A 27,731-nucleotide genomic window follows, 5' to 3' on the forward strand; every position below is an offset into this window, starting at 1 on the left:
GGAAGTTTTTTCCAGATATCAATTACCTGCTGACTAAAGGAAAATTTCTGCACATCTATTCTACAACTGTCTTTCCTCAATTTGAATTTATGCCCCCTCAGGTTCGTAATCTGAGCAAGCAGAAGAATCCCATTAGAATTTAGCATGCTTACCCCATTCAAGGCCTTATACACCTCAATCAGATCACTTTGCAGGTGTCTAGTCTCCAGCCACTGCAATTTGCAGAACTTAAGCCTTTCTTGATAAAAGGACCCCTTCATTCTCCTCACCAATCTTGTTTCCCTTCTCTGTACACGCTCAAGCAATTCTACATCCACCCTAAAATGAGGCCACCAAACTTGAACGCAGTACTCAAGACAAGGCCTGACCATTGCCTTATAAAAATGGATAATCACTTCCTTTTCCATACTAGCAAAATTCCTGTATATCATTGACAAGACCCCATGACCTGCTCTGGCAGCCTGTCTGCATTGCTCAGAAAACTTTATATCTGACTGCACAATTACTCCTAGATCTTTTTTGTTTTCTACCACCCTAAGTCAGTGGTGTGCAAACTGTGGGGTGCGACCCCCAGCAGGGTCGCGGGATAAATTAAAGGGGTCATGGAAATTTTTAAATACATTTATTTTTTGTGTACAAAAAAGCTAAAAACCTGTTGTTAAAATTACTTTTTCAGTACTGTAGGTGTAAAGCCCTTGCTACTCAAACTTCATCTGAGATAAAAACGAACCCTACTACCTACCATGTCTGGGATACGCTTTAATTTGCTCAGTGGCTACAGACACAAAGAAAACAGCTGACTATTGCGACTTCTCAATATGTATTAATACTTCTCAGTAGTCAGTCCTTATATAGCACAATAGTTGTGTTCCTAGAAACCTTCGTGCAATGCAAAATCATGCAATATAAATAACAGGCCTTATGGGAAAAATAGGGTTAGGTGCCGATCACCCAAGACTGAACACACATTTGTAACCAAAACATTACCAAACACAATAAATAATCGTAATAAAATACGTAACTATTTTATTATGACTATTACGTAATAAAATATTGATAATGCTTTTGCTTCTATCGTAAGCAAAATTGTTCTTTATTTGATCTTCTACCCAAACAGATGACAGCCGTTCCATCTCTTCCAATTCTTTGTGTCTTGATCTAATGGATTTTTTTAAACTTTGAGTTGTTCCTGCTATGAAAGTTGTTTTTATTTTCTCTACGTTCTTTTTAATTCTTGGCATTACCTCATTTAGGGCTGTAGCACATGCAATATTACATGGTCTTTCATTTCACTCGAAGTGCTTCACAATTTCATATTTTTTTCTCTATCAACAGAGGCAGACTGGCTATAACCTTACCGGGGAAACCTCAGTGGGACAGAGGTCAGAAGATGGAGGCCGGTGTGATTTTGGCCATAAATGCTAGCATCAAGCCACTACAAATTTTCCCTGGTAAGGATTTTTGACACAGTCTGCTTCTATCTATCGATATTGCTTTTCTTTTTCTCTCTGAATCTGTAGTGTCTTCACCAGGACACTTCCTTTACTCCCATTTTAGGGAATAAAGCACAATTACAAAATGAGGAGGCACGCTTGGTACACATAAAGCTGTGATTGTGTAGCAACTGAATAAACAACACTGTAAATGCAGAGACACACCATTAACACCTCACTAGCTCACATTTTACTAAAGCACATTTCTGGGGGTTACTACCATAAAACAAAAACAATTTCCAGTTTTATTTCTGTTAGTGGAATCTGTTATAAATGGGTAGTAAACTCATTCTAATTGCATTTGCAATAATACCAATAGCTGGAATTGTGTGGGTTTTTATGTTATTATGGTGAAATGTGTTTCCCCTTCACATGCCAACATAACCAAACATTATACAATGCAAACCACACAATATTTCACACTTTTTCTAGTCTTTACAGAGTCTCTGTTGCATCACAAAAGTTATATAGTGGAGTTGGGTGAAAACCAAGACCTGTAACACTATATGCTATGTTCTTTCTGTACTTTTTCTGGCTTTTACAGAGTCTGTAAAAGCCAGAAAACTCTGCAATATAACTTTTGCACCACAAAAGTTACATTGCAGAGTTGGGGGGAACCCCCAGTACCACAAGACCTGTAACACTATACCTTATATACTATTTGAATATGGGGAGTACAATGTGCACTTCCCATATTCAAATTCTACACCCCTTATGTCTGAGTGGCACCATGTTTCTGATATCCCTATGATGTCTGCACATGACGACTTAATCAGTACTTCAAATTTATTTACTCTGCTCCTAGCATTAGTGTACATACAAGTATACATGCACTTGTTCTTACTCTTGTCCTAATAGCAAATATATTTACTTGTTCCATGAGGACCCACAGCAGAGTTTGAAATCCCTGACACCTTGCTTTTCAGGCTGCTGCATGTTACAATAGAAGCAATGCAAGAATCACTTTTGCCTCTCTAATTAATCTGTTAAAGATTTTTTAGCCCACTTAACACTGCCTCAATAGCATCAGCAAATATCCTTGCACCTCTTCTGTTTAAATGTATCCCATTTAGATATATAAGGTCTTGAATGGTTTGAGCAGGCTCAATTCTTCTCCTTGCTCAGATTACGAACCTGAGGGGACATAAACTCAAATTAAGGAAAGACAGTTGTAGAATAGATGCGTGGAAAGTTTCCTTTAGCCAGCAGGTAGTTGATTGCTGGAACAAACTTCCATCTGTTGTTGTGGAAGTTGATAGCTTAAATATATTCAAGGAAAACTGGACAAATATTTGGAGCAAATAGATGAGTGAAATGGGAATTTTTTTTTTTTTGGCTGATGCTGCATAAGCTTGCTTTCTTGCATCATATGCCTCAACTAATGCTAATTAGTAGAGGCATATGATGCAGGAAAGAAAGCTTATACAGCATCAGCCAAAAAAAAAAAAAAAAAACCCCTTCCGATTTCACCCATCCAGTCACTCCAAATGTTTGTCCAGTTCAGCCTTTAATTTATTTAAGCTATCAACTTCCACAACAGATGGAAGTCTGTTCCAGCAATCAACTACCCATTGGCTAAAGGCAAACTTCCTCACATCTATTCTACAACTGTCTTAATGCTAATCCCTTTAAAAACAGCCTCTCTTGTTAATTTGAGTTAATTTAAATCATGTCTACTCTTATTTGTATCATCTAGAAAGAGAAAATATGACCCCAACATTGTTTGCCAAAACCTTTTAATCAGTGGCAGCTCATGGCTCTGAGTATGGGGGCGCTGCTTCTTAAATTTACATTAAATTGCCTTATAAGACATGTGAACATACACTGTGCTGCCACTTTATTAGGTACACTCCAGATGTGCACACAAATGGTTTGTCCCACAATGTTGCAAGTCACATGACCACAGTTGTGGATATAAATGCAGCAGAACAACCTTTCTACTATCAGTTAAGTGTAAAAACCGTAGCAAGAATGGGGAAAAGGAGTGATCTAACAGACTTCGAACTTGGCAAGACCTGCTGGACAAAGCATCTCTGAACCAGCAGTTCTCCTGAACTTTTCATGCACCACAGTTTCAAGAGTGTATCAAGAATGGTGCAACGAACATAAAACATTCTTTCAACGGCATTCTTGTGAAAGAAAATCGCTTGTTGATGAGAGAGGTCAGAGGAGGATGGCTAGAATTGTGCAAGCAAACTGATGGGCCACAATGTCACACATCACGTCAGAATACAACCTTGGTGTGCAGAACAAAATATCGCAACGGACCACTAGTCGCACTTTGTCGCAATTGGGCTACAACAGCCAACAGCCACATCGTGTACCTTTGTTATCAATAAATAACAAGAGAGCATGCCTCCTTGCTCTCTTGGGGGCACAGCAACACCAGCACTGGACTATAGAGGATTGGAAAACAGTTGCTTGGTCTGATGAGTCAAAGTTCCTGGTGCTTCATGTTGATGGAAGGCTCAGAAAACAACATGAATCCATGGACCCATCATGTCTGACGACTATTGTGCAAGGTGGTGGGGGAAGTATTATGGTGTGGGGAAGGTTTTTTGACACACGTTGGGTCCATTGATACCCATATATTCACATCTGAATGCCACATCGTACCTAAACATCGTTGCTGACCAAGTGCATCCGTTCATGTTGACAATTTATCCTCAATCAGATGGTTACTTCCAGCAGGATAATGCACTGGTGCACAAAGCCCGAATCACTATGGAATTGTTCCAGGAACATAACAATAACTTTTCTTTACTGCAGTGGCCCGCTCAGTCCATGGATCTTAATCCTATTGAACATCTTTGGGATGAGCTGAAAAGGGCTGTTCGCTGCAGGCCTACACCTCCGTTGAATCTCAAGGAACTGTGTGACACACTCATGTCTGCATGGTGCTCCATTCCATCACCACATTTTCAAAATCTTGTTCAATCCATGCCTAAATGAATTCAGGCTGTTTTGAAGGCTAAAGGAGGCTCAACATACTACTAGGTAGGTGTACCTAATAAAGTGGCAGCACAGTGTAGATGGTGGTAATAATAATAATAATAATAATAATAATAATAATAATAAGCAAGTTAAAAAATACTACAAAATATTAACTGGACACTTACCATTAATAGACTTCAGTAGTCTCAAAATTTTATTTAAAAATAAAATCCATTCTTCGGTTTTTATTTGTTGAAAACAGATTAATAACTTTTTCATTCAAATTTGGTGCACTGTTCAAATCGACTCTGCTCACTCTGCAGTTCCTTTGACTTGTTTTATCACCTCTAACAAATGCGTATTGGCAACCTGCCAACTAAGCATTGACTCAACCACTGGGGCCAAAATGTGGAACTGTGTAGTGCACAGTTCCACCTACAGTTAAACTTCAAAGTTGAAAATGATTTCATGTTTTTATCCGTTTATTATTGAAATGATTATTTGAAATAGAGGATGAGTATACTATAGGTGAGACCTGTTAATAAAAATATTCATTGCGTTGCACTGTTCTTCACAAAATTTCATATAACTCTGTTGACTGTATATTTAGATTTAAAAAGCTGGGGTGCTGCAGTTCTGCAATGCCTATCAACAAGTTACCCCTGCTTTTAAAACACAGATACCTAGTTTCTAGACATTGCAAACTGCAAAACTCAGATTTTTCCCTGTAAGAATATTGCTTGGATCAACAACTAATGTTATTCTTTTAAACTATATCAAGTAAGCTACATCGTGTTTTAAATTAGGTTTCCAGACTTGTGTTTACAATAGTGAAGAAGTTTATTACCACTGATCTGTACAGTGAGATAATTACCTCTGTTTGTGTGAATGCTTTTACAGAAAAAACTGGAACAAAATACCAATTTTTCTAATAAAAACAATACTTACCTCTTTTCTTTTTTATGTTTATCTGTAATTATTTTGCTGGCTTGTCTGTGTTCAAGGTTACCAACAAGGCCATCAATGGCATTAAAAATTTTTTCATCCACATCCTTTAAAATTTCCATTCGCAAACCCTATAAGGAGAGATCACTTCATTTAATAATTACAAATTAAAATTTTCAGATAAACTTGTGAAACATGAAATTGTTGCAAAAGTATATTTTAGCAATTAGTGAGGTATTTCCTTAGGCAAAGAGTAAATCTATGAGGGATATATATATATATCTCATTGTGGCCTCCATAGCCAAGTGGTCAGGAGTGGGAGTGCAGTAGCACATGCTCTTTGAGTAGACCGGGGTTCAAACCCCTGACTGCTAAATACGGTTGATCTGCCAACCCGCACTGGACCAGTGTGGCAGATTATGGTAGTTTTCCCTCAGCATGAATTGTTGAGGAGACTTCCATCCTGCAGTGGGTTGATAATGGCTGCAGTTTTATATCATTGTTAGAAAAATCTTATTAGGTACATAAAACTCAGTCATATGGTTAAAAGTGGTAAATCGTGTATCATTAAAATATGTTTCAGAGATAAACCAGAGACACAGGATGAACACATATATCGTCTCTGCTTACTTGGGGGGGGGGATACAAGAACTAATAGATTAACAGTAGCCACTGGCAGAGGTGAAAGTGATTCTTGCACTGCTTCTATTGGAATGAGCAGAAGCCTGGAAAACAGAATGCAGGATATTTCAGAGACTGCTGAGAGTCATTGCGGTACAAGTAAACACATGGGTTGTGTTAGGGAAGCTAAGAAAAAGAACAGGTGCATGTATATTTGCGTGTACACCAATGCTAGGAGTGTGGTAAATAAATTTGATGAATTTGAGGTATTGCTCAAAGCATCAAAGGCAGATATTGTTGAGATATCAGAGACGTGGTGTCACACAGATATAAGGAATGCAGAACTGGAATTTGGGGACTACAACATCTAGAGAAAGGACAGACAGGATAGGAAGGGAGGAGGGGTTATGCTATTAGTTAAGAAACACATAAAATCCAAGGAAGTGAAGCCAGTTGACATCGCTGGACAGTGCAGTGTCGAGTCAGTTTGGTGTGACATAAGCATTGGGAGATCAAAATTGAGAGTAGGAGTGTGCTATAGGCCTAATGACTCTGATGAGTATAATAAGAAACTGTACAGGGAAATAGAGTGGGCCAGTAAATCAGAGAGTCTTATAATGGGGGATTTTAATTTCCCAGATATTGACTGGAATTTGTAGATTGGTCAATCACACACTAACAAGGCTTTTGTAGATTTATTGGATGACTGTTTTCTACGTCAGCATGTTCGGGTTGTTTGTTCGTTTGTTGTTTGGAGCATTAGCAACTAAGGCTATATTGCTCCGGGGATATGCGGTGGTCATTTCCTGACCTTTCTGCATCCTCCGTATTTGGTGGTCACAGGCTCGAACCCTGGTCTAATCAAGAAGCGTGTGTTATGCACAGCTGCTCCTGCCCATCTGGCTACGGAGGCGCCCCAGCATGTTTGGGAGGCAACTAGAGGGAGTAATACTCTTGATCTGATTATCAGTAGTGATTCTTCATGCATTACGAATCTGCAGATAAAGGAACCACTAGGTGGCAGTGATCACAGTGTTCTGAAGTGGGATTTACTCAAAGAGGTAACTACCATTAGGGATAAAGGGAAGGGGTATTGCTTTCGTAAAGGCGAATACGGTGGACTGAGACAGTATTTAAATTCTATACAGTGGGACCAACTGATGATGTTACCAGCAGTAAATTCAAAATGGGAAGCCTTCAAAGAATTTATCTTGGAAGCTACTAGGCTTTACATACTAACTAAGAAATATTGTTCAAGGCTTAGGCCTAAATGGATATCAGATGAACTAATGAGACATATGGCAGAGAAGAAGAACAATGCATGGGATACATATAAATTAATGTGTGACAGGGAAGCCTATGATAGATATAAGCTGGTCTGTATCCAAGTCACAAAGGAGATTAGTCAGGCAAAGGCAGACTATGAGAAATTCTTGGCAAAGGATGCAAAGAAAAAAAAAAAGAAAAGAGTTCTTTACCTATGTAAACTCTAGAAGAGGGTTGAATCATATTGGTCCACTGGATATTGATGGTTCAACTGTTGATGATCCTGATGAGGTGGCTAACAAACTAAACAAGTATTTTGCATATACATTCACACATGAGGAGTTATTCAGGAAGGGGAATGCCAGAAGTGAAGTAAACTCTGGCAGTGAGCTAGATGATTTTGTAATAACTGAGGAGAAAGTGGAGGAGAAATTGTTGAGGATAAACATAAAAAAAGGCACTCGGGGTGGATGGGATCTATGGACTAGAGATGTGCAAATGTGACCCCAATTCACAAAGGAGGATCAAAGGCTGACGCAAGTAATTATAGACCTGTGAGTTTAACTTCTGTTCCAGGAAAATTAATGGAAGCACTGGTTAAAGAAGCACTGCAGGGATCATCTAGACAAGACTTTAGTTATAGCTCGGACACAGCATGGTTTTGTTAAGGGAAAGTCTTGCCTGAGCAATTTGATTGGATACTATGATGCAGTCACAAAAGAACTGGATGCAGGGAATAAATTTGATGTTATATATTTTGATCTTAGAGAGGCTTTTGATACTGTTGCACATGGAAGACTGCTGCACAGAGGCACCTCCATAGCCAGGTGGGAAAGAGCAGCGGTGCGTAGCACACGCTTCTTTATTAGACCTGGGTTCGAGCTCGTCACCACCAAATACGGAGGATGCGGAAAGGTCATGGAATGACCACCGCATATTCCCGGAGCAATATGGCCTTAGTTGCTAATGCTCCTAAAAAAAAAAAAAAAAAACAACACAACACTGCTGCACAAATTGGAGCAGTGTGGCATTGGAGGCAAATTGCTGCTATGGATAAAGGGATAGTTGAGGGGGAGAAGACAGAGAGTGGTAATCAATGGACACTGTTGATCGTGGACTAATGTTATTAGTGGAGTCCCTCAGGGTTCAGTGTAGGGTCTATTGTTGTTTTCTGTATTTATAAATGATATTGATGTTGGTATATCAAGCTTAATGTCCAAGTTTGCAGACGATACAAAGGTTGGCAGGGTTGTTAAGGACACTACTGACAGTACGCTGCTTCAACAGGATCTGGAAAGGTTGAGCAGATGGGCTGAGAGGTGGCAAATGAAATTTAACATTGACAAATGTAAAGTACTACATATGGGAAACAGTAACCCCAGAGCAACGTATCAACTCTGTGGTACTACACTGACAGTGGTAAAGAATGAAAAGGACCTGGTGGCAATTGTGCATATGAAGTTTTTTGAGCAGTGCAGATGGTCTGCAAGAGTAGCTCATGGTGTCTTGTCAATGATATACAGGAATTTTTCTAGGGGATAAGGAGGTGATTATTCCCTTGTATAAGGCAATGGTCAGGCCACAGCTTGAGTACTGTATACAGGTCTGAAGGCCTCATTTCAAGAAGGATGTAGAGCTGCTGGAATGAGTACAGAGAAGGAAAACAAGATTAGTGAATGGAACATAGGGTTGCTCTTACGAAGAAAGGCTTAAGTTTTGCAAATTACAGTGTCTGGAGACTAAGCACCGGCGAGGCGATCTGATAGAGGTGTATAAAGCCTTGAATGGTTTGAGCATGCTCAATGCCGATGGGTTTCTTCCTCTTGCTCAGAATAATCACCTGAGAGGGCATAAATTCAAATTGAGGAAAGACAGATGTATGATGAATGATGTGCGGATATTTGCCTTTAGCCAGCAGGTAGTTGGTTGGCTGGTGGAACAGACTTCCAACCCTTGTTGTGAAGTTGATAGCCTAAATAAATTTAAGATTCAGCTGGACAGGTATTTTGAATGAATGGAGGGGTGAAATTGGAGTGGTGTTTTTTTTTTTTTTTTTGGCTGATGCTGCATAAGCTTGCTTCTTGCATCATATGCCTCTACTAATGCTAATGTCTCTCAGTCAGCAAAATGGAATGTTAGATGACATTGTCCTATGCAGAGCTAAGCGAGAACAAGCGCCTGTTTACAAATCCTGTACAGACAAATACCATGGTTCATTTACAGACTTTATCTTATGTAAATGTAGTCTGTCTATTCAATGAATCCTGCCATTGAGAGTATATCTTGTTTTGTATTATTTGACTGTAGTCTGCGTTAAGGAACTGACACGCCATGAATATTAGTGGGAATTCCTGATTTTGCTATAGCATCAGCGAAATTTGCAGAGCCAGTTCTTAGATTTAACATCTTTGAGCTGTTGATTAATTAGTCACTGATTAATATATAGTTAACACTTTCGTGTTGACTATGTTTTTTGCTCATTTTCAAAAAGGGGAAAAATTACACACTATAGTTTAATATGAAAATTCATAAAAATTAAAAAAAAAAAAAAAAACTACTTACCTACTCAAAGTAATTGAATAATCACAAACGAAAAAAGGAAAGTTTTTGTCAACACTCAGTTAAACCTATTTAGAACAGTGGTTTGCATGCAGAAACAATTTAAGTTACTGCATCTTTGTTTTGAGCAGTCTAACCCAGTAATTCGAAAAAGTGAACCGGTATAATGTGCCACTCTGTATTAGGAAAATTAGAACATCAAATTTCAAAGAAAGGAAGTTGAAGAGTTCTGAATGATGGTGGAAATTCCTATTATAATATTTTTCTCAGATGTGTATATGATCTAGCAACAAATTTACAATTAAAAAAAAATTACTAACATCAGAGTAATAAAATTACAAACCGTTCTCTCAAATTGTTTGAGAGACGTCACGGCCCATTCATAATTTGTGAATGTAAACTTATGAAAACTAGAATTATAAATAAGATTACCTGAAGGCCGTTGAAATCGAGTGATCAAGTGCAAGGGTGCATAAGTACACTTACCTTGAGTGACCGGGGTTCAAGCCTATGACCATGGGTGCCGGCAGCATGGTCCAAGTGCACCACTTTTGGATTTCGAAGTAATACACAATTTTTAATATTTTCATTAATTTATTGAAATGTTAAAACAATACAAATTCTTTCTTTCAAAATAAAAGTGTTTCTCCCACCGATCACAAAACGTTGGCTCAGCTACATGTAAATCAGTCAGATTTGACAATTTAAATATTGCATGTATTCGAAAATTTGGTGAGCAAAAAATTTCTGCATGCAACGCCTTTCAAAATATTCTGCCAGCACCAATGCCCATTAAATACGGTGCCATTTCTTCTATTCTCCCTTCTTGTGAACTCCTCTGATCACGTGGCCGCCCGGAGCATAAAGAAGAAATTCATTCATAAAATCACTTATTACAGAATCACTACAAAGTTCGCATTGCATTGCACGCATAAAGCAAATCAATACACACTTCTCTCTTCAGAGGTGTGCATTCATTGTTTACTGTGAACAAAAGGGGAAAAAAGGCAAGGACATGAAAATAACTTTTTTGAAATTCATATTACATCTTTCTATAATTTGTAAATGATTCAGCAACAGGTTTTCAATAAAAAAAAATATATTGACAGCAGAATAACAAAATTACAGATCGTTCTTTCAAGTTTTAACAAAATGCAAAGAATAGTAAAAAAAAAATAAGAAATCTACAGCAATGAGTAACATTATTATCAAAACTGGACAACATTTTGACTATTGCAGACATCATGGATCATTCAACATTTGTGAACAAAGGCAGACTGGGTCAAAAATTACCGGGGAAAACTTTTAGCAGCCTCACAACAGTGTTTATTGCCAGTGTGGTGTGAAGTACAGGATTAAAACTGGGATCAGTGCTTACAAAACAATGATGAATATATATTATTATTATTATTAGCCATATGGTGCAAGGAAGCCTGAGGCTTTTGCTGCACCAGCCAAAAAAAAAAAAAAAAAAATTTCTGAGTTACCCTGAGAGAGATAGAGTCAGAAGCAGAAGGGAATCAGCAAGGAAGAGAAGAATGATGATATCCAGCTCGGGACGCTGGGCTCATACTCACCAGATGTGAGCCCCTGGGTGGATATTTTATATATATATATAAAAAAGTAATGTTACAATGTTTGTACCTGCACAAGCAGTTGTATCTCCATGGTAATAAATGCTCTGTGATAATGATCTTTTTGTACTTTATTTTATTAACATCCCTCAAGTGCATGATATGCTGTATCAACTCATTATTTTAGATTTACTAAAAGCAGACGTCATGTGTTACAACTGACACTGGATTCAGCTTCTTACAACAGCCACCAACAAATGTGATTACTGAAAGAGAATACACAAGCCACACTGAGCCAGCCTACCTGCCTTTTCCCATAGGGATCAGGAGTTGGAGTCTGGGTCCTCAGACTCCAATCAGATCACCTCACAGGTGCCTAGTCTCCAGATGCTGCAACTTTCAGAACTTAAGCCTTTCTTCGTAAGCGCACCCCTTTGTTCCTCTCACCAATCTTGTTTCCCTTCCCTGTACTCATTCTAGCAACTCTACATCCTTCCTAAAATGAGGCCTCCAGACCTGTACACAGACTCAAGGTGTGGCCTGACCATTGCCTTATACAAAAGGGATAATCACCTCCAGTGGCAGCTAGTGACTGCTGTATGGGAGTACTGCCTCTTAAATTGTCTTGGTTACAAGGCATGTAGACATAGATGGTAATAATAATAATAATAAGAAAGTTAAAAATACTACAAAACATTAACTGGACACTTACCATTAAGAGACTTGGGCAATCTCGAAATTTTATTTAAAAATAAAATCCATGCTTCACTTTTTATTTGTTGAAAACTGATTAATAACTTTTTATTCAAATTTGGTTTCAAATCAGCACTGCTCGCTCTGCAGTTCCTTTGACTCGTTTTATCACCTCTAAAATTGCATATTGGCAAACTGCCAACTAAGTATTGATTCAACCACTGGGGCCTAAATGTGGAATTGTGTAGTGCACAGTTCCACCTGCTGTAAACTTCAAATTTGAAAATGATCTCATATTTTTATTCGTTTATTATTGAAATGATTATTGGAAATAAAAGATGAGTATACTATATGCGGGAACTGTTAATAAAAATATTCATTGCATTGCATTGTTCTTCACAAAATTTCATATAACACTGTTGACTGTATATTTAGATTTAAAAAGCTGGGGGTGCTGCAGTTCTGCAGTGCTTATCAATGAGCCACCCCTGATCACCTCCTTGTCTCTGCTAGTAAAATTCCTATATATCATTGACAGAACTCCATGACCTGCTCTGGAAGCCCATCTGCACTGCTCAAAGATGCTCAGAAATGTATGTGTGACTGAGAAAGAGATAACAAAATAACATTAACTTCATTGAGGGAAGTCTGTGCATATGGAAGAATGTGTTACTCAATACTTGCCCACATTAAAAAAAAAAGGAATGGGATGGGAGATGTGCCAAATGTAATATCACCTTTAAAAAAATGAGCAAAAAAAAAGAAGTAGCTGGGAAAATAGTCATGAAAATGCAGATAGTTAAGCAGTAATTAGTTATATTTTTGTTCACATATGAGCTAATTAAATATGAGCTAAATCAGAAACAGCTTATAAGGAATAAACAAGATTTGACTGAGACAAATTTATTGTGAACCACATTATATTTAAATTGTTAGTGCTTATTTGTACTTGTTCACCTGCCTATTACACCAATATTTCCACATTAACAACTGTCTTAAGAGCTACAGTATATGAACCAAGTGAGTGCAGACCATTTGATTCCTCCAAAACTAGCTTGAAAGTCTAGTTTGAAACTCATAAGTGCAAACATGGATGCTTCTGCTTCAACTGCACATTTGATTTAGCTACAGAAAATATGAAACCTCAATCTTTGAGAATGAAAAAGAAAACATTTTTTTTTTTTTTTGTATTCAGAGTAAGAAATGTTACTGATGTGCTTATGAATAAGAAGTCAGGGTACTGTATAACAGAGATATATGATCTTGTCTAGAAATCTGAGTGTCACTGAAGATAAGAATAGGCATACACTCTTTTTTTTTGCAAAATATATAATAGGACTGTGTTTTAGAAGGAGTAAAGCAAAGTAAGTTTTCATTGTCCCATTGGTGGATTACATGGAGTTCAGCACTTAAGGAATTGGTAATGTATCTTTAAGAAGTTGAGGTAGTTTGGGCAGGACAAGATTTTTCAAACTGGAAGGTAGAATGAAGGGTATTATTATGAGCAAAACAATTGATAGAATTTCCAGCCAGTGGAAGAAGATTAATTCACAAATTAAGGAAAAATGTGTTTTCCATCTTGCAGTTTGTAAATAATCATAAATGATAAAAAAAAAAAAAAAAAAAAATTTAAATGTCAATTTTGAAATCGGCATAATAAATTTAAGGAATATAACATATTAGAACAGAATGCCTATTCCAAAGTTTCAATTTGAAGCCTGGTATCAGCACTATAAGCAGTATTATTAATGAATGCTAGAAACCGTAAGGACTCAAATACTGATTTTTAGGTACTTTACTCATGTCACTTTTTCACTTTAAGCATTTGTGACTACTTTATTTTCCACCACTCAGCCAACTTTTTATCCATTATAGTATCATATTCCAAATAATGTACTCCAGTTTGTACAAACAAGACATCCATGTGGGACTGTGTCAAAAGCCTCAATGAAGTTCAAATATATATTGTATCCCCTGCCATTACAAACAGAAGTTATTATTGGTACTGTTAATAACACATTTTATTTAATGTGAATTTTAATAAATTTTTAACTAACAACTTTTCTGACTACCTGAAGATACTGACGGAGCTCATTAGCAGGTATAGTGAGGCTACTGTGCTCCTCCAGAAGATGTGTCATAACTTTGCTTGGAGGCATGACAATGACAGTATTTAAACAGCAAGTTAAATGTCAAGTGAACCTCTGGAAATAAATAAAAATGAAAATTAAAGTCATGCAAAATTATTTTTTCATTAAAATTTTTCAAACTTAAATAACTTGGATAGGTTATTTTGTTTGAAAAAGTATCTCATACTAAATTATTTAGTATATCATACTATAAATTATTAAAATTATTGCTAAAATATTAGACAGCACATTCTGAGTACAAATAGTAAGAAGAAAAATCACAGTTCCTGTGGTATTTAAATATATGCTTACTTATTAAGTAAAAAATTTTTAAGTTGCTTCAGTAAACAAATGATGAAAAACTGTATATCATAAGATATTATTAATGTTAAAATTATTTGTGGTTATATATTAGCTTCCAAAAGAGAATTGGAACACTCCGGCCTTCCCATGCATGCATGCATAAATGTCTCTGATCTGCTTTGGCATGGGATCCCTAAATGGTGAATAATATACAAGATATGACTTACCATGCAGTTTGTAGAAGCCTCGGGTATTACTGTTGAGGTGATGGAGCTGCACCTCTTGTAACCCAACACTATGCCATAACTTTATAACATAATTCAAATACAGTCTTCTGTGAAATATAGTTTTATTGCTACTTTTTGCACCTAAGAAATGGTCTTAGTGTGAATTCTGGTTAGAATTCTTAAAGGCATCTCTAATCAAGATTTTAGGTAGCCTATCTGAGATAGTGGGAGATAAGCAATACTTCATTTGCTATCATAATGCAAAAGACTTCATCAACCTTGAGAGAAATTAGCATTAGCATTAGTAGAGGCATATGATTCAAGAAAGCAAGCTTATGCAGCATCAGCCAAAAAAAGAAAAAAAAAAAAAAAATTCATTACAACTCTGCTGTTACAGTATAATTCTGCAGGAGCTGTGAAAGCTGCAATAAAAATTGTCAGTCTGAAATTTGCTAAATAGATATGAATATACACTACATAGTAACATTTTCTAGAAGTTATATGAGCATTTTACCACATTAGAAATTGTCCATTAGTTACAATTTTTATGAAAAGCCATTCAACTAAAATTGTCCTTGTTATATCTTTAGAATTGGAGCTTATTATTTTTTATATTACTGAATACAAGTGAAGAGAAGCATTTTCCTCCTAAAGCATCTGCTTTGGTAGATATTCTGCTTGCAGGGAATTGCACAGATGAGCAGCTTAGGACAGCTACATATTAGAAACCTTGACAGAAATGTCATTCAGTCATCGCAGCTTTTCTAATCAATACTAAAAATGGTTGGAATACCTCAACCTGATACCCAGGAATTAAAAACACAAACCAAAAAATTCACATATTGCCAAATAGAATATTACAAAAGCATGATTTCCAAATAGAATATTACAAAAGCATGAACTGCTTAATGAAATTTCTGTTCATTGTTTTTTTTTTTTTTTTTTTTGAAAATTTCTACTTGTGAGGTTAGAGAAATGTTGAACTGATCGTGGGAATTGGTGGTTGAAATTATGAAAAGATGAAGGTGGGCATGGTGAGGCTGTTTACTTACAGCCCATGCTGACTCTTGATATTCCTGTCTGGCCATTCTGCAAGGAATACTGACTTAAAGAAACCAAACATGTGCTAGAAGCACTGTGAGCACTGGTGGCAGCCTTTTCACTGATAGATTCAACTGTCTGTGAGACAAACTCAGTCAAACTCAAGGATTTCTAGTTCATGGTCTATTGCAAAGATTTCATGTTTCTGGAAATCTCATAATCATGTTAATGAGGGTTTTTCTCTTGAACATGGAAGCCATTTTACACATCTGGGTGCTTGAAAACAGTGGAAATCATAATAATGTTATGATTATTTTCATAAAAAAGACAAACTATTACTGCTTTTTCTTATGACAGCATTTATTGGCTTTCCCCTCCTTCACACAGCACAACATAATGAGAGGTTGGATTTAACTCTAAATTAAATAAGTCATGGTTTGGAGCTAAACTATCTGAAGTGGAAACTGAGAGGAAAGTGGAGGAGAAATTGAGGATAAACATAAAAAAGGCACCCGGGGTGGATTGGATCTATCCAGTTATATTAAAGGAGGCAGCAAAGGAAGTAAGCAAACCCCTAGCCATAATTATGAGAGCTTCTTTGGACTCAGGGGAGGTACCCATGGACTGGAGATGTGCAAATGTAACCCCAATTCACAAAGGAGGATCAAAGGCTGACACAAATAATTATAGACCTGTTAGTTTAACTTCGGTTCCAGGAAAATTAATGGAGGCACTGGTTAAAGAAGCACTGCAGGATCATCTGGACAAGAATTCAGTTATAGCTCAGACACAGCATGGGTTTGTTAAGGGCAGGTCTTGTCTGACCAATTTGATTGGATACTATGATGTAGTCACAAAAGAACTGGATGCAGGGAATAACTTTGATATTATATATTTGGATCTTAGAAAGGCTTTTGATACTGTTGCGCATGGAAGACTGCTGCACAAATTGGAGAAGTGTGGCATTGGAGGCAAATTGCTGCTATGGATAAAGGGGTGGTTGAGGGGGAGAAGACAGAGAGTGGTAATCAATGGACACTGCTCATCGTGGACTGATGTTATTAGTGGAGTTCCTCAGGGTTCAGTGTTGGGTCCATTGTTGTTTTCTGTATTTATAAATGATATTGATGATGGTGTATCAGGCTTAATGTCCAAGTTTGCAGACGATACAAAGGTTGGCAGGGTTGTTAAGGACACTACTGATACTATGCTGCTGCAACAGGATCTGGAAAGGTTGAGCAGATGGGCTGAGAGGTGGCAAATGAAGTTTAACATTGACAAATGTAAAGTACTACATATGGGAAACAGTAACCCCAGATCAACGTATCAACTCTGTGGTACTACGCTGACAGTGGTAGAGAATGAAAAGGACCTGGGGGTAATTGTGCAGGCAGATATGAAGTTCTCTGAGCAGTGCAGACGAGCTGCAAGAGTAGCTTATGGTGTCTTGTCAATGATATACAGGAATTTTTCTAGCAGGGACAGGGATGTGATTATTCCCTTGTATAAGGCATTGGTCAGGCCACACCTTGAGTACTGTATACAGGTCTGGAGGCCTCATTTCAAGAAGGATGTAGAGCTGCTGGAACGAGTACAGAGAAGGGCAACAAGATTAGTGAATGGAACAAAGGGTTGCTCTTATGAAGAAAGGCTTAAGTTTTGCAAATTAAAGAGCCTCGAGACTAGGCATCGGCAAGGTGATCTGATAGAGATGTATAAGGCTTTGAATGGCTTGAGCATGCTCAATGCCGATGGGATTCTTCCTCTTACTCAGAATAATCACCTGAGAGGGCATAAATTCAAATTGAGGAAGGACGGATGTCGGATAGATGTGTGGAAATTTGCCTTTAGCCAGCGGGCAGTTGGTTTGTGGAATAGACTTCCATCGCTTGTTGTTGAAGTTGATAGCCTAAACAAATTTAAGGCTCAGCTGGACAGGTATTTCGAACGAATGGAGGGGTGAAATGGGAGTAGAGGTTGGTTTTTTTTTTTTTTTTTGGCTGATGCTGAATAAGTTTGCTTTCTTGCATCATATGCCTCTACTAATGCTAATGCTAAGTGGGGCACTCCCTCACTGTTTCTTTTTGTGAAGATTAAAATGTACCTTCATGTGCTTTGGCTTAGACCTCATCATGTCTAAATTGGGCCTTAAACACAACAAAGAAAAATAATAATATACTAGGGGACTCAACTCCTGCTCGCTTTGCTTACCAACCCCCGTGCATGCTTTTCTATGTAAAATGTAGAGGTATGATGGAGTAAGTCAAATCTTTTACATTTCCTTTCCATTTAACATTCACCAACCTCATGCACGTGCATTCCATCTTTTCCTTTCCATTTAACATTCACCAACCTCATGCACGTGCATTCCATCTTTTCCTTTCCATTTAACATTCACAAACCTCATGCACGTGCATCCATCTTTTCCTTTCCATTTAACATTCACCAACCTCGTGCATGTGCTTTGCTGTCTAATACATGACCACACCCGCCATCATTTGATGTTCCATTGTAACGTTTTTTGTATATTAATGTCAGCTGATGAAGAGACCATTGTCCCGATATAGTAGCGGTGTGATTGTAAATAGATTAGTTTTTTGTAAATATTTGTATAGTTTTGTATTGTATCATGTTATTATTTTTATAATAATAACATTATACAAATATACTAACATTATAATGCACTGATCAAAATCTAATCAGGAAATGACCTATGTAATTTACCTGCACATTTGTAGTGACATAATCACCTTGCCCTCTTCTCCCATTGGCTCAAATAAATATCACTAGAAGGAAAACTTTTTTAATGTATAGAGAGATGTATAAAATAAGCTGCTTTCCCCCTGTCACATCTTAATATGAAATTTTAGCCTCCAGGTGGTGAACACTGAACTATTTTTAATTTTTCAAAAAGGTAGATAGACTGTTTCCACAGGGTTGGGATACACTTAAATAGATAGGGTGCAAGAATATTTGCTGATGCTATCAAGGCAGTTTTACGTGGGACAGAAAACTGCTACCTTGGAGGGATTCACAGACTAATAGATTAACAGTAACCACAGCCAGAGGTAAAAGTGATACTTGCACTGCTTCTATTGAAATGCACAGCAGCCTGGAAAGCAAACTTCTGGGGATTTCAAGGACTGCTGGGAGTCATCACGGAACAAACAAATAAATGGGCTGTGTTAGGGAAACTAAGAGTAACAACAGGTGCATGTATACTTGCATGTACATCGATGCTAGGAGTATAGTAAATAAATTTGGTGAATTTGAAGTGCTGGTAAAGACATCAAAGGCAGATATTGTTGGGATATGAGAGAAGTGGCATAGCCACGGTAGGGTCAAGCAGGAACATTGTACCCCCTGATGCCAAAATCTGGTGTTGTGGCAATTTTTAGCATTAGGCAATGGTGCCTTTTTTATGGATATACCTGCTGACAAAAAATCCTAGTTACACTACTGATCAAATATGTGGTGTCACAAAGATATAAGGAATGCAGAATTTGAATTTGGGGAGTACAATGTGTACAGAAAAAACAGACAGGATAGGAAGAGAAGAGGGGGTTATGCTGTTAAGAAACACAAAATCTAAGGCAGTGCATCCAGCTGACACAGGAGGCCAGCACAATGTTAAGTCAATTTGGTGTGACATAAGCACTTGGAAAGCAAAAATGAGAGTAGGAGTGTGTTATAGACCTAATGACTATGGAAAGTACAATGAACAACTGCACAGAGAAACAGAGTGGGCCATTAAATCAGAATGTCTTATAATGGAAGATTTTAACTTTCCAGATATTGACTGGAACTTGTGGCTTAGTCATTCACACACTAGCAAAAATTTTGTGGATTTATTAGATGATTGTTTTCAAGAGGTAACCAGAGAGAGAAATACTGTTGATTTGATTATCAGCAGTGATTATTCATGCATTAATAATCTGCTGATAAAAGAACCACTAGGTGGCAATGATCACAGTATATTGATGTGGGATTTACTTAAAGATGATGTAACTACCATCAGGAGTAGAGGGAAGGGTTTTTGCTTTCATTAAAGTGGCCACAATGGTCTCTGATGGTTTTTAAATTCTATACAATGGAACCTACTAATGACATTACCAAGAGCAAATCTAAATGGGAAGCATTCATGGAATTAATCATGGAAGCTACTAGGATTTTCATACCAACAAAGAAATACTGTTCAAGGTTTAGGACTAAATTTGATGTGAGATGAGCTAATAAGATTTGTGGCAGAGAATGAAAATGCATGGCATGCATATAAATTATCAGACGACACAGACGCCTAAAGTTGACATAAGCTAGTATGTCATTGAGTCACAAAGGAGGTTAGGCAAGTGAAAGCTGATTACAAGAAATCTTTGACAAAGAATGAAAAGAAAAACAGCAAAGCCTTCTTTACTTATGTGAACTCTAGATGGAAGGGCATGAATCAGATTGGTCCACTTGATATCTACATTCACAAATGAGGAATTCTCTAGGGAAGTGGAGGCCAAAAGTTTAATCACACTCTAACACAGACCAAAATGATTTTATGATAACTGAGAAGAAAGTAGAAGAGAAATTGTTCAAGCTAAACACAAGAAAAGTACCTGGGGTGGATGGGATCTATCCAAGGGGGGGGGGCATCAAAGGAAGCAAGCAAACCCTTAGCCATAATTATGAGAGCATTCTTGGATTGTTTGTGAATTGGGGATACATTTGCACTTTTCCAGTCCCCATGGATTGGAGAAGTGCAAATACAGTTCAAAGAGGGGATAAATTTGGATTCCCCTGTCTCTATTAATGGTATTATGCTCAGAAGAGCAAATCTGCAAACTCTTAACCATTTGTAGTTCCAAAATCTGTGCAAATGGTCGATTATAACGGCATCGCCAGGTGAAATTTGGTGGTTCTCATTCAAAAAAATGTTTGGTCACAGCAGATTTCCCATAATCTGCGGCCTTTATTGCGTTAATATGCCCCCCATATGATCTTTGAAATGGCGTTTTGTCTCGCCAAAGTAACATCCCCACAATCCAGGAATTTAATCTCGTATATGACCCCTGCTTGTGCCTTTGACATGACTGTGTGCAATCTTCGCCCTGATAGTTGCACACAGTGGGTCTGACAAGCACGTAATACTTGAGCAATTCGCTCAGTTAAGCCCGGATAGTAGGGGATGTATGCAGTGGCAATGGATGCAAATGGCTCTCTTTTTCCATGTTCCCCTTCACTAACATGTTTATCGAAGATCTTCTGGGGGTACCCACATTTCCTGAGATCTGCTCTGACACATTTAAATCTCCTCCTTTCTATCCTTGGAGGCACTGCAATAGGACCCAGACCTATCCAACAAAGTCCTAATATCACTATTCTTGTGATTGTTGGGCTGTGCTGTATTATAATGCGTATATTGCTCACAGCCCATGGGTTTTCTATATATATATATATATATATATATATATATATATACATACACTTATTTTTATTCTGGGGCCATCTCTATACACCAACACATCCAGGAAAGGGAGGGTACCATCCATTTTCACCTCTGAGGTAAACTGAATAAAAGGGGAGACGCTATTAAGAAAACTGAGAACCTCATCCTCTCTTCCCCACTGTACAATTATTATTATTAGCAGCTATATGGTGCAAGAAAGCCAGGTTTTTGGTGCACCAGTCGAGGAAAAAAAAAAAAAAAAAAATTCCTGAATTATCCAGAGAGAGAGAGAGAGTGCGTCAGAAGTAGAAGGGAATCACCAAGAAAGAGAAGAATGATGATATCCAGCTCAGGACCCTGGGTGTGCCAAGGCCATACTCACCAGATATGAGCCCCCTGGGGTTAATGGCGAATGTATTGTCGACGTATTGTTTCCATGCATGCATGGGGAAAATAGATCTGTCAAAAATCTTAAGACTTGAGCTCCTCAATGGCTAGGTTTGCTATAAGAGCCCATCACTGCACCATGAACCTGCTTATACATAGTGTTTTGAAATAACATGGTGAAAAGTGTGTTTAGGTTCTCACAGCACCAGGGGTTTCCCCCATCTCTGCATAATTTTCATTGCAAGTGTGAAACAATACTCTGTCGTGGCCAGAGGTTTAAAAGCGTGTGTGTATATGTGTAGTGGCATGAAATGGTGTATATGTGTAGTGTTGTGTACTGTTGTTCTTCTGGCCATTTAGCCATTGGGTCCCTATTGCAACTCACCGTTTCCACACTTTGCCTAGTGGAGGCAGTCCAGGTACCCAGTAGATTTATGTTTACTCTGGCAGGCCCTGCCACCTAGTTTCCTGAGATTTCAGTGGCTAGGACCTATTAAAAAAAAGGGAAGGGTTAAGTGCTGGGAATAGAAAAAGCCAAAAGAGGTTTATGCAGATGCAATTTAGATTTGAACATTATTAGATTTTGACAACTTGTGTGGGCACACTGTCGTCTCAGGCAGAGTAGGGGGAGACTGAAGGCTGGGGACGATAGAGAAGATGACACCAGATGGTCAGTGAGGCAGGCCCATGCCTCACCAGGCAAAAAGAGGGGTGGCAGGGAGGGGAAGAGAGAGAAAACTGTCTTCTCTGCCAGGGAAGAAAGGGATGATAGGGCCACACAAGGGAGTGTGGCTTATGGTGGTACTGGACAAACATTCTACCCCACTACAAATATCTTCTATGCTCAAGGGAGTTCTGTCCCTTAAGGTGTCATCCCTCTCCAAAGGCATGCACATGCATTTCATCCTGTGCTCGATGGGGGTGCATGTAAACAGGGACACCACATCGAATAACACCAGGGCCTCATCGTCTTCAATGACTTGAGCATGTATAAACTGCAAAAAGTCCTCACTGTTTTAGATGGTGAAGTTCGAACGTACTACGATAGAAGATAACTCATAATTTAGTTAGTTTGGCTAGATATCCCATTTAAATAATTAGCTAATTATGTTAATGTAAATTATCTATAAATTACAATGTGAGAAGTTGAAGTGTAATAGAGACAGAAATTTATTCACTGAATGCATGGTATATGAAGTACCATGAAACGTCTGAAAATCATCTGCATAACTTGAAAGCTCTCTCTCTCTCTCTCTCTCTCTCTCTCTCAATCATCTGCATAACTTGAAAGCTCTCGCTCTCTCTCTCTCTCTCTCTCTCTCTCTCTCTCTCTCTCTCAATCAGATTGAAATGCTTAGATTTTCAATATTTCGATTTACCTGCTCCAAAAGACCAACTTACATTACCTTTCAAGAGAAGCATTTCTTCAAAATTTATAGCCATCTTTATTTCATTTACTGCATAAACAATTTAAGGCAGCGATTTTTCTCCCAGAAATATAAAAAGGTACTAATTTGTTGGCTTATGAGATGCACTTTTATCCCTAATAAATATCTTAAAAAATCGCCCTGTCTTAGAAGCCGAAAGTGGCAATATAGCACATGTGCAAAACCAAGAGTTAACATATAGTAGTAAATGGCTAGTTAACTACTATACATTAGTACACTTGTCAGTAATTATCAAGCTGTTGTTGGAGTAACAAGTGAATTCTAGTTACATTTAAGCCCTAATCAATGGCAAGCACATCAAGAAGGCAAAGTTATTTTATAATTGGAAATCACGTACTTGTACAATTGAAGGGATGGATGATGAATGTATCAAGGATTGGTTTGTAAAAGTTTAGTCCAAGCATTCTGGTGGACTACTGCATAAAAATGCACTACTAGTATGGGATCAGTTTAGAGCACCTAGGACTGAAAACATCAAACAACTGGCTGAAATGATGAACACAGAATTGGTGATAATTCTGGGTAGCCTAACTTCCAGTTACAGCCCTTAGATATCAGCATCAATAAGCCATTCAAGAATTATGCAGGAGCAATGGAATAAATGGATGATAGAGATGTCCATTAATAACACAAGTGCGTGAATGGGTGCTGAAGTCATAGCATGATGTTAAGACTGAAATTGTAGTTGAGTCCTTTAAAAAATGTGGTATAAATAATGCAACGGATGGCACTGAAGATCATTTATTATATGAGAGTAACAGTGATGCTCTCATATGAGTAGTGAAGAGGATGATGATTATGATGCTGTTGAGGATAATGATGACCTAGTCAGTAATGAATCTGAAGTTGAATAATACTAAAATAATAAGAGTAATAATCCTATACCTTTCTTTATTGGCTTTTCTTTTTATTGAATTTTAAATTTCCATTGTATTAACAATAATTTCAACAGTTTTTTTTTTTCCTTAAATTTACCATTCCAAAATGAGGATATGTCTTCCACACTGCAGCATCCTATAAGCCAACAAATATGATATATATCATATCCCTGAATAGATTACCAAGAACACCTATTATAAAAAAAAATATATTCTACAAACACAATGAATAACATGATTATTTACAGTGCAATATTCTGTCAAACAAAAAAAAAAAAAAGTATTTTTTTTTACAACAAAATCCTAATTTTGTTATTCCTAAACTATTTCTTGTAATTTTAAATTGCTACAAAATATAATAACATCAGTATACTATACAAGAATACATTTTGTTAGCTCTACTTTCTTATACTTCTGTTAAAGCAAAACTTATTTGTTTTCTGTTAGTATCCTAATTTAAATAATTAATGTATTAATGTAAAGTGGTTAGCACAGTTGGTATATCACTGTCCTCCCCACACCAAGTGGTAAATACCTGAGTTTGAATCCTGTCAATGACGAGAGGCATTTTTATGGGCCTTTTTCACAACATGGCTCAGTTATCAGTCTCAGGCGATGGTAGCATGGTTTTACCTTCCCGGAAACTCGGGGGTTTTTTGCCTAGTAAACAGCAGATTGACCACAAAACTCAATTTACAGACATATTATATATGACAGACAAAAAATATGGGCACCTCTGTAGCCAGGTGGGCAGGAGCAGCAGTGCGTAGCACACGCTTCTTGATTAGACCAGGGTTCTAGCCCGTGACCACCAAATACGGAGGATGCGGATAGGTCAGGGAATGACCATCACATATCCCCAGAGCAATATGGCTTTAGTTGCTAATGCTCCTAAAAACCAAATAACAAACAAACATAACATATGGCCTAATTTGGTGATTTGCCTAAAACTGCAACAACCAACAAACCAGCAAGGGTACAATAAATGTTCTGATAAAAGATGTTATTTGTTTTTGTTGTAAAGTGTTGGAGTACAGATGTAATTTTGGGGGGGGCTATAGGACTTTGCACAAAGGAGCCTTGTAGGTATGTGGCTGGCCTGATCACTGAAATATTGCAGCAGACCTGGCAGAATTGCCTTGTGATGAGATGTGGACAAGATCAGTTTGAACACTGTAATCTAAACTGCGGCCTGAGCCAAGATTGACTTTCCAAGCAACCAGAGAAATAATTTCTCTTCTATATGCACGATGGTACAGTGACCCCTCGCCAACCGTGGGGATTACATTCCTGAAAAGTCCCATTTTTTTTGGCAACTGCTATTTTGGCAAAATAGCAGTTGGCAAGACTGAGATCCCACAGAAAATTGGGTGTTGGGAGTAAATGATAAATATGTCAATAAACTATATTTAAAAAAACACACAAACTTCATTTTCAAAATTATACAACCTAAAAATGATGATAAGGTTAACAATACAATAAGGAAAAAAGATAAAGAAATAAAGTGCTGGGACAGGATATACCTACACGAACCGTTGCCGGTCCGCAGACCACACTTTTAGTAGCACTGAACTAGACCAACGCCCACTGAATAACATGTTTTTTAGTGGTTGATTACAAAAAATAGTTACTTCAAGTCAGTTACCTGAAAGAGAAAGTGGGGAAACAAGGGTGGGTACACTGATTGTTGTTGCAGGGCAATGTTTTATTTTAGAATACACAAATTTGTCACATAACAATCTAGTTTTTTTCTTTCCTTTTTTTTTTGTTTATCTGAAACGAAAAACTACAGGGCTATAAATGAGTTATTACTATGCTAACCACAGACATCTAAATTGCCAGATCCTTCGATCCTCATCTATGTCGATGACCTTTTGTAAGTGACCGATGCAGTGGAAGGAACTCTTTGTGTAATTAGCGTTTATCTCGTGGTGTTCAGAGAGCGAATTAAGCAATGACAAGGAAGAGTAAAATGTCTACTTCAGTCACCCCAAAATTAGCGGGTTTTGATCACACAAATTGTTTGTCCAACATGTCACTCCAAAGTATGCAGTTTCATTAAATTTATGGTTTGAGGTCATTTACTATTTTCACAACCACATTCTACCCTTGTCTATTGCTTTCTTTCTATACAGCCAACAAGACTGGACGTTGTCGGTTTTAATACATTTTATATGTATCTGTTCTGTTTTCGCTTGGGGTGGGAAAATTTGTTGCAAAGTTACTTGAAGGAAAAAGTGGGGAAACGAGAGTGGGAAATGAAACAAAAAAATTCAGCCAACCAGATATTTTCATTTTGCTTTATTGGCACAGAAAGAAAGCTCTGCAGCTCTTATCATGTGCTATTCTGTAATTCTGCATTGTCAAGTGTAGTGATTTTACATTTTCGAGTTTCTCGGAGCAGAGCACGAAAAAAAAAAAATCACCCATTCAAGCATTCTTTTCTAACCTGTGATAGAAAGGCTGAAAATGTAAGCAAATTTATTATTCCAGTTTTCATTAGTTTACTTGATGGACCATTCACAAACAGAGGCAGACTGGCCATAAGACTTACCAGGGAAACCCCGATGGGCTGGAAGCTGGAGACCTATGTGCAATTGCATGGCCATAAACATTGTTGTGAGGACGCTAAAAGTTTTCCCCAGAAAGAATTTTTGACCCAGTCTGCCTCTGTTCACAAATGTTGAATGCTCCATGATGTCTGCAACAGTCAAAAGGTCGTCCAGTTTTGATAATAAAGTTACTCGTCGCTCTAGATTTCTTATTTTTTTTTTTTACTATTCTTTGCATTTTGTTACGACTTGACAGAATGATCTATAATTTTGTTATTCTGCTGTCAGTATTTTTTTCTTTTTTTTTTTAATTGAAACCTGTTGCCGGATCATTTACAGATTATAGAAAGATGTAATATGAATTTAAAAAAAGTTATTTTCATGTCCTTGCCAGTTTTCCCCTTTTGCTCACAGTAAACAATGAATGCGCACCTCTGAAGAGAGAAGTGTGCATTGATTTGCTTTATGTGTGCAATGCAATGCAAACTTTGTAGTGATTCTGTAATAAGTGATTTTATGAATGAATTTGCTCTTTATGCTCCAGGCTACCACACAGTCAGAGAAGTTCACAAGATAGGGAGAATAGAAGAAATGGCACCGTATTTAATTGGCATTGGTGCCGGCAGAATATTTTGAAAGGTGGTGCATGCAGAAATAATTTTTTTGCTCACCAAATTTTCAAATTGACTGATTTACGTGTACAGCTGAGCCAACGTTTCATGATCGGTGGGAGAAACACTTTTATTTTGAAAGAAAGAATTTGTATTGTTTTAACATTTCAATAAATTAATGAAAATATTAAAAATTGTGTATTACTTTGAAATCCAAAGGTGGTGCACTTGCACCATGCTGCTGGCACCCATGGTCATAGGCTTGAACCCCGGTCACTCAAGGTAAGTGTACTTATGCACCCTTGTGCTTGATCATTCGACTTCAATGGCCTTCAGGTTAGCATATTTATAATTCTAGTTTTCATAAGTTTACATTCACAAATTATGTTGAAGACTAAATGCACAAGGCCTAATATGTTATGAGTTAAAATTAATTATACAGGGTTTCTCAAAAATATTGGTACAAACGTTTAGGGGAGGTAGGTAACATCTAAAGGAATGTGAATCACATAGGAACCCATAACCATAAACGTCACCGTAAGTCGGTACACAGCACTGTTCATCAGTTCGCGAGAGGGAAAATTTCTGGTTTACTCATTCAAGCAGTAGTCGCCGCATGAAGAGCATGCATCGATA

The 27,731-nt window shown here is 37.6% G+C and overlaps 1 protein-coding gene across 1 annotated transcript in view; it reads right to left on the reverse strand.

Moving 5' to 3' along the window:
• The window catches only part of LOC150087626 (sterol O-acyltransferase 1-like), a 115,023-nt gene that overhangs the window by 70,579 nt on the left and 16,713 nt on the right, over nt 1-27,731 (reverse strand). Inside the window, exons 2-3 of the mRNA XM_090369833.1 lie at nt 14,158-14,289; nt 5,376-5,503 (exon numbers count right to left, since the gene is read on the reverse strand). Coding sequence (XP_090225959.1) covers nt 5,376-5,503; nt 14,158-14,244 — 215 coding nt within the window. The 5' untranslated portion in view covers nt 14,245-14,289. The remainder of the gene's footprint in view (nt 1-5,375; nt 5,504-14,157; nt 14,290-27,731) is intronic.

This window comes from Mastigoproctus giganteus, chromosome 3 (assembly GCF_048544385.1).
Source record: "Mastigoproctus giganteus isolate SK-2022 chromosome 3, ASM4854438v1, whole genome shotgun sequence".
In the NCBI taxonomy this organism is placed as follows: Eukaryota; Metazoa; Arthropoda; class Arachnida; order Uropygi; family Thelyphonidae; genus Mastigoproctus; species Mastigoproctus giganteus.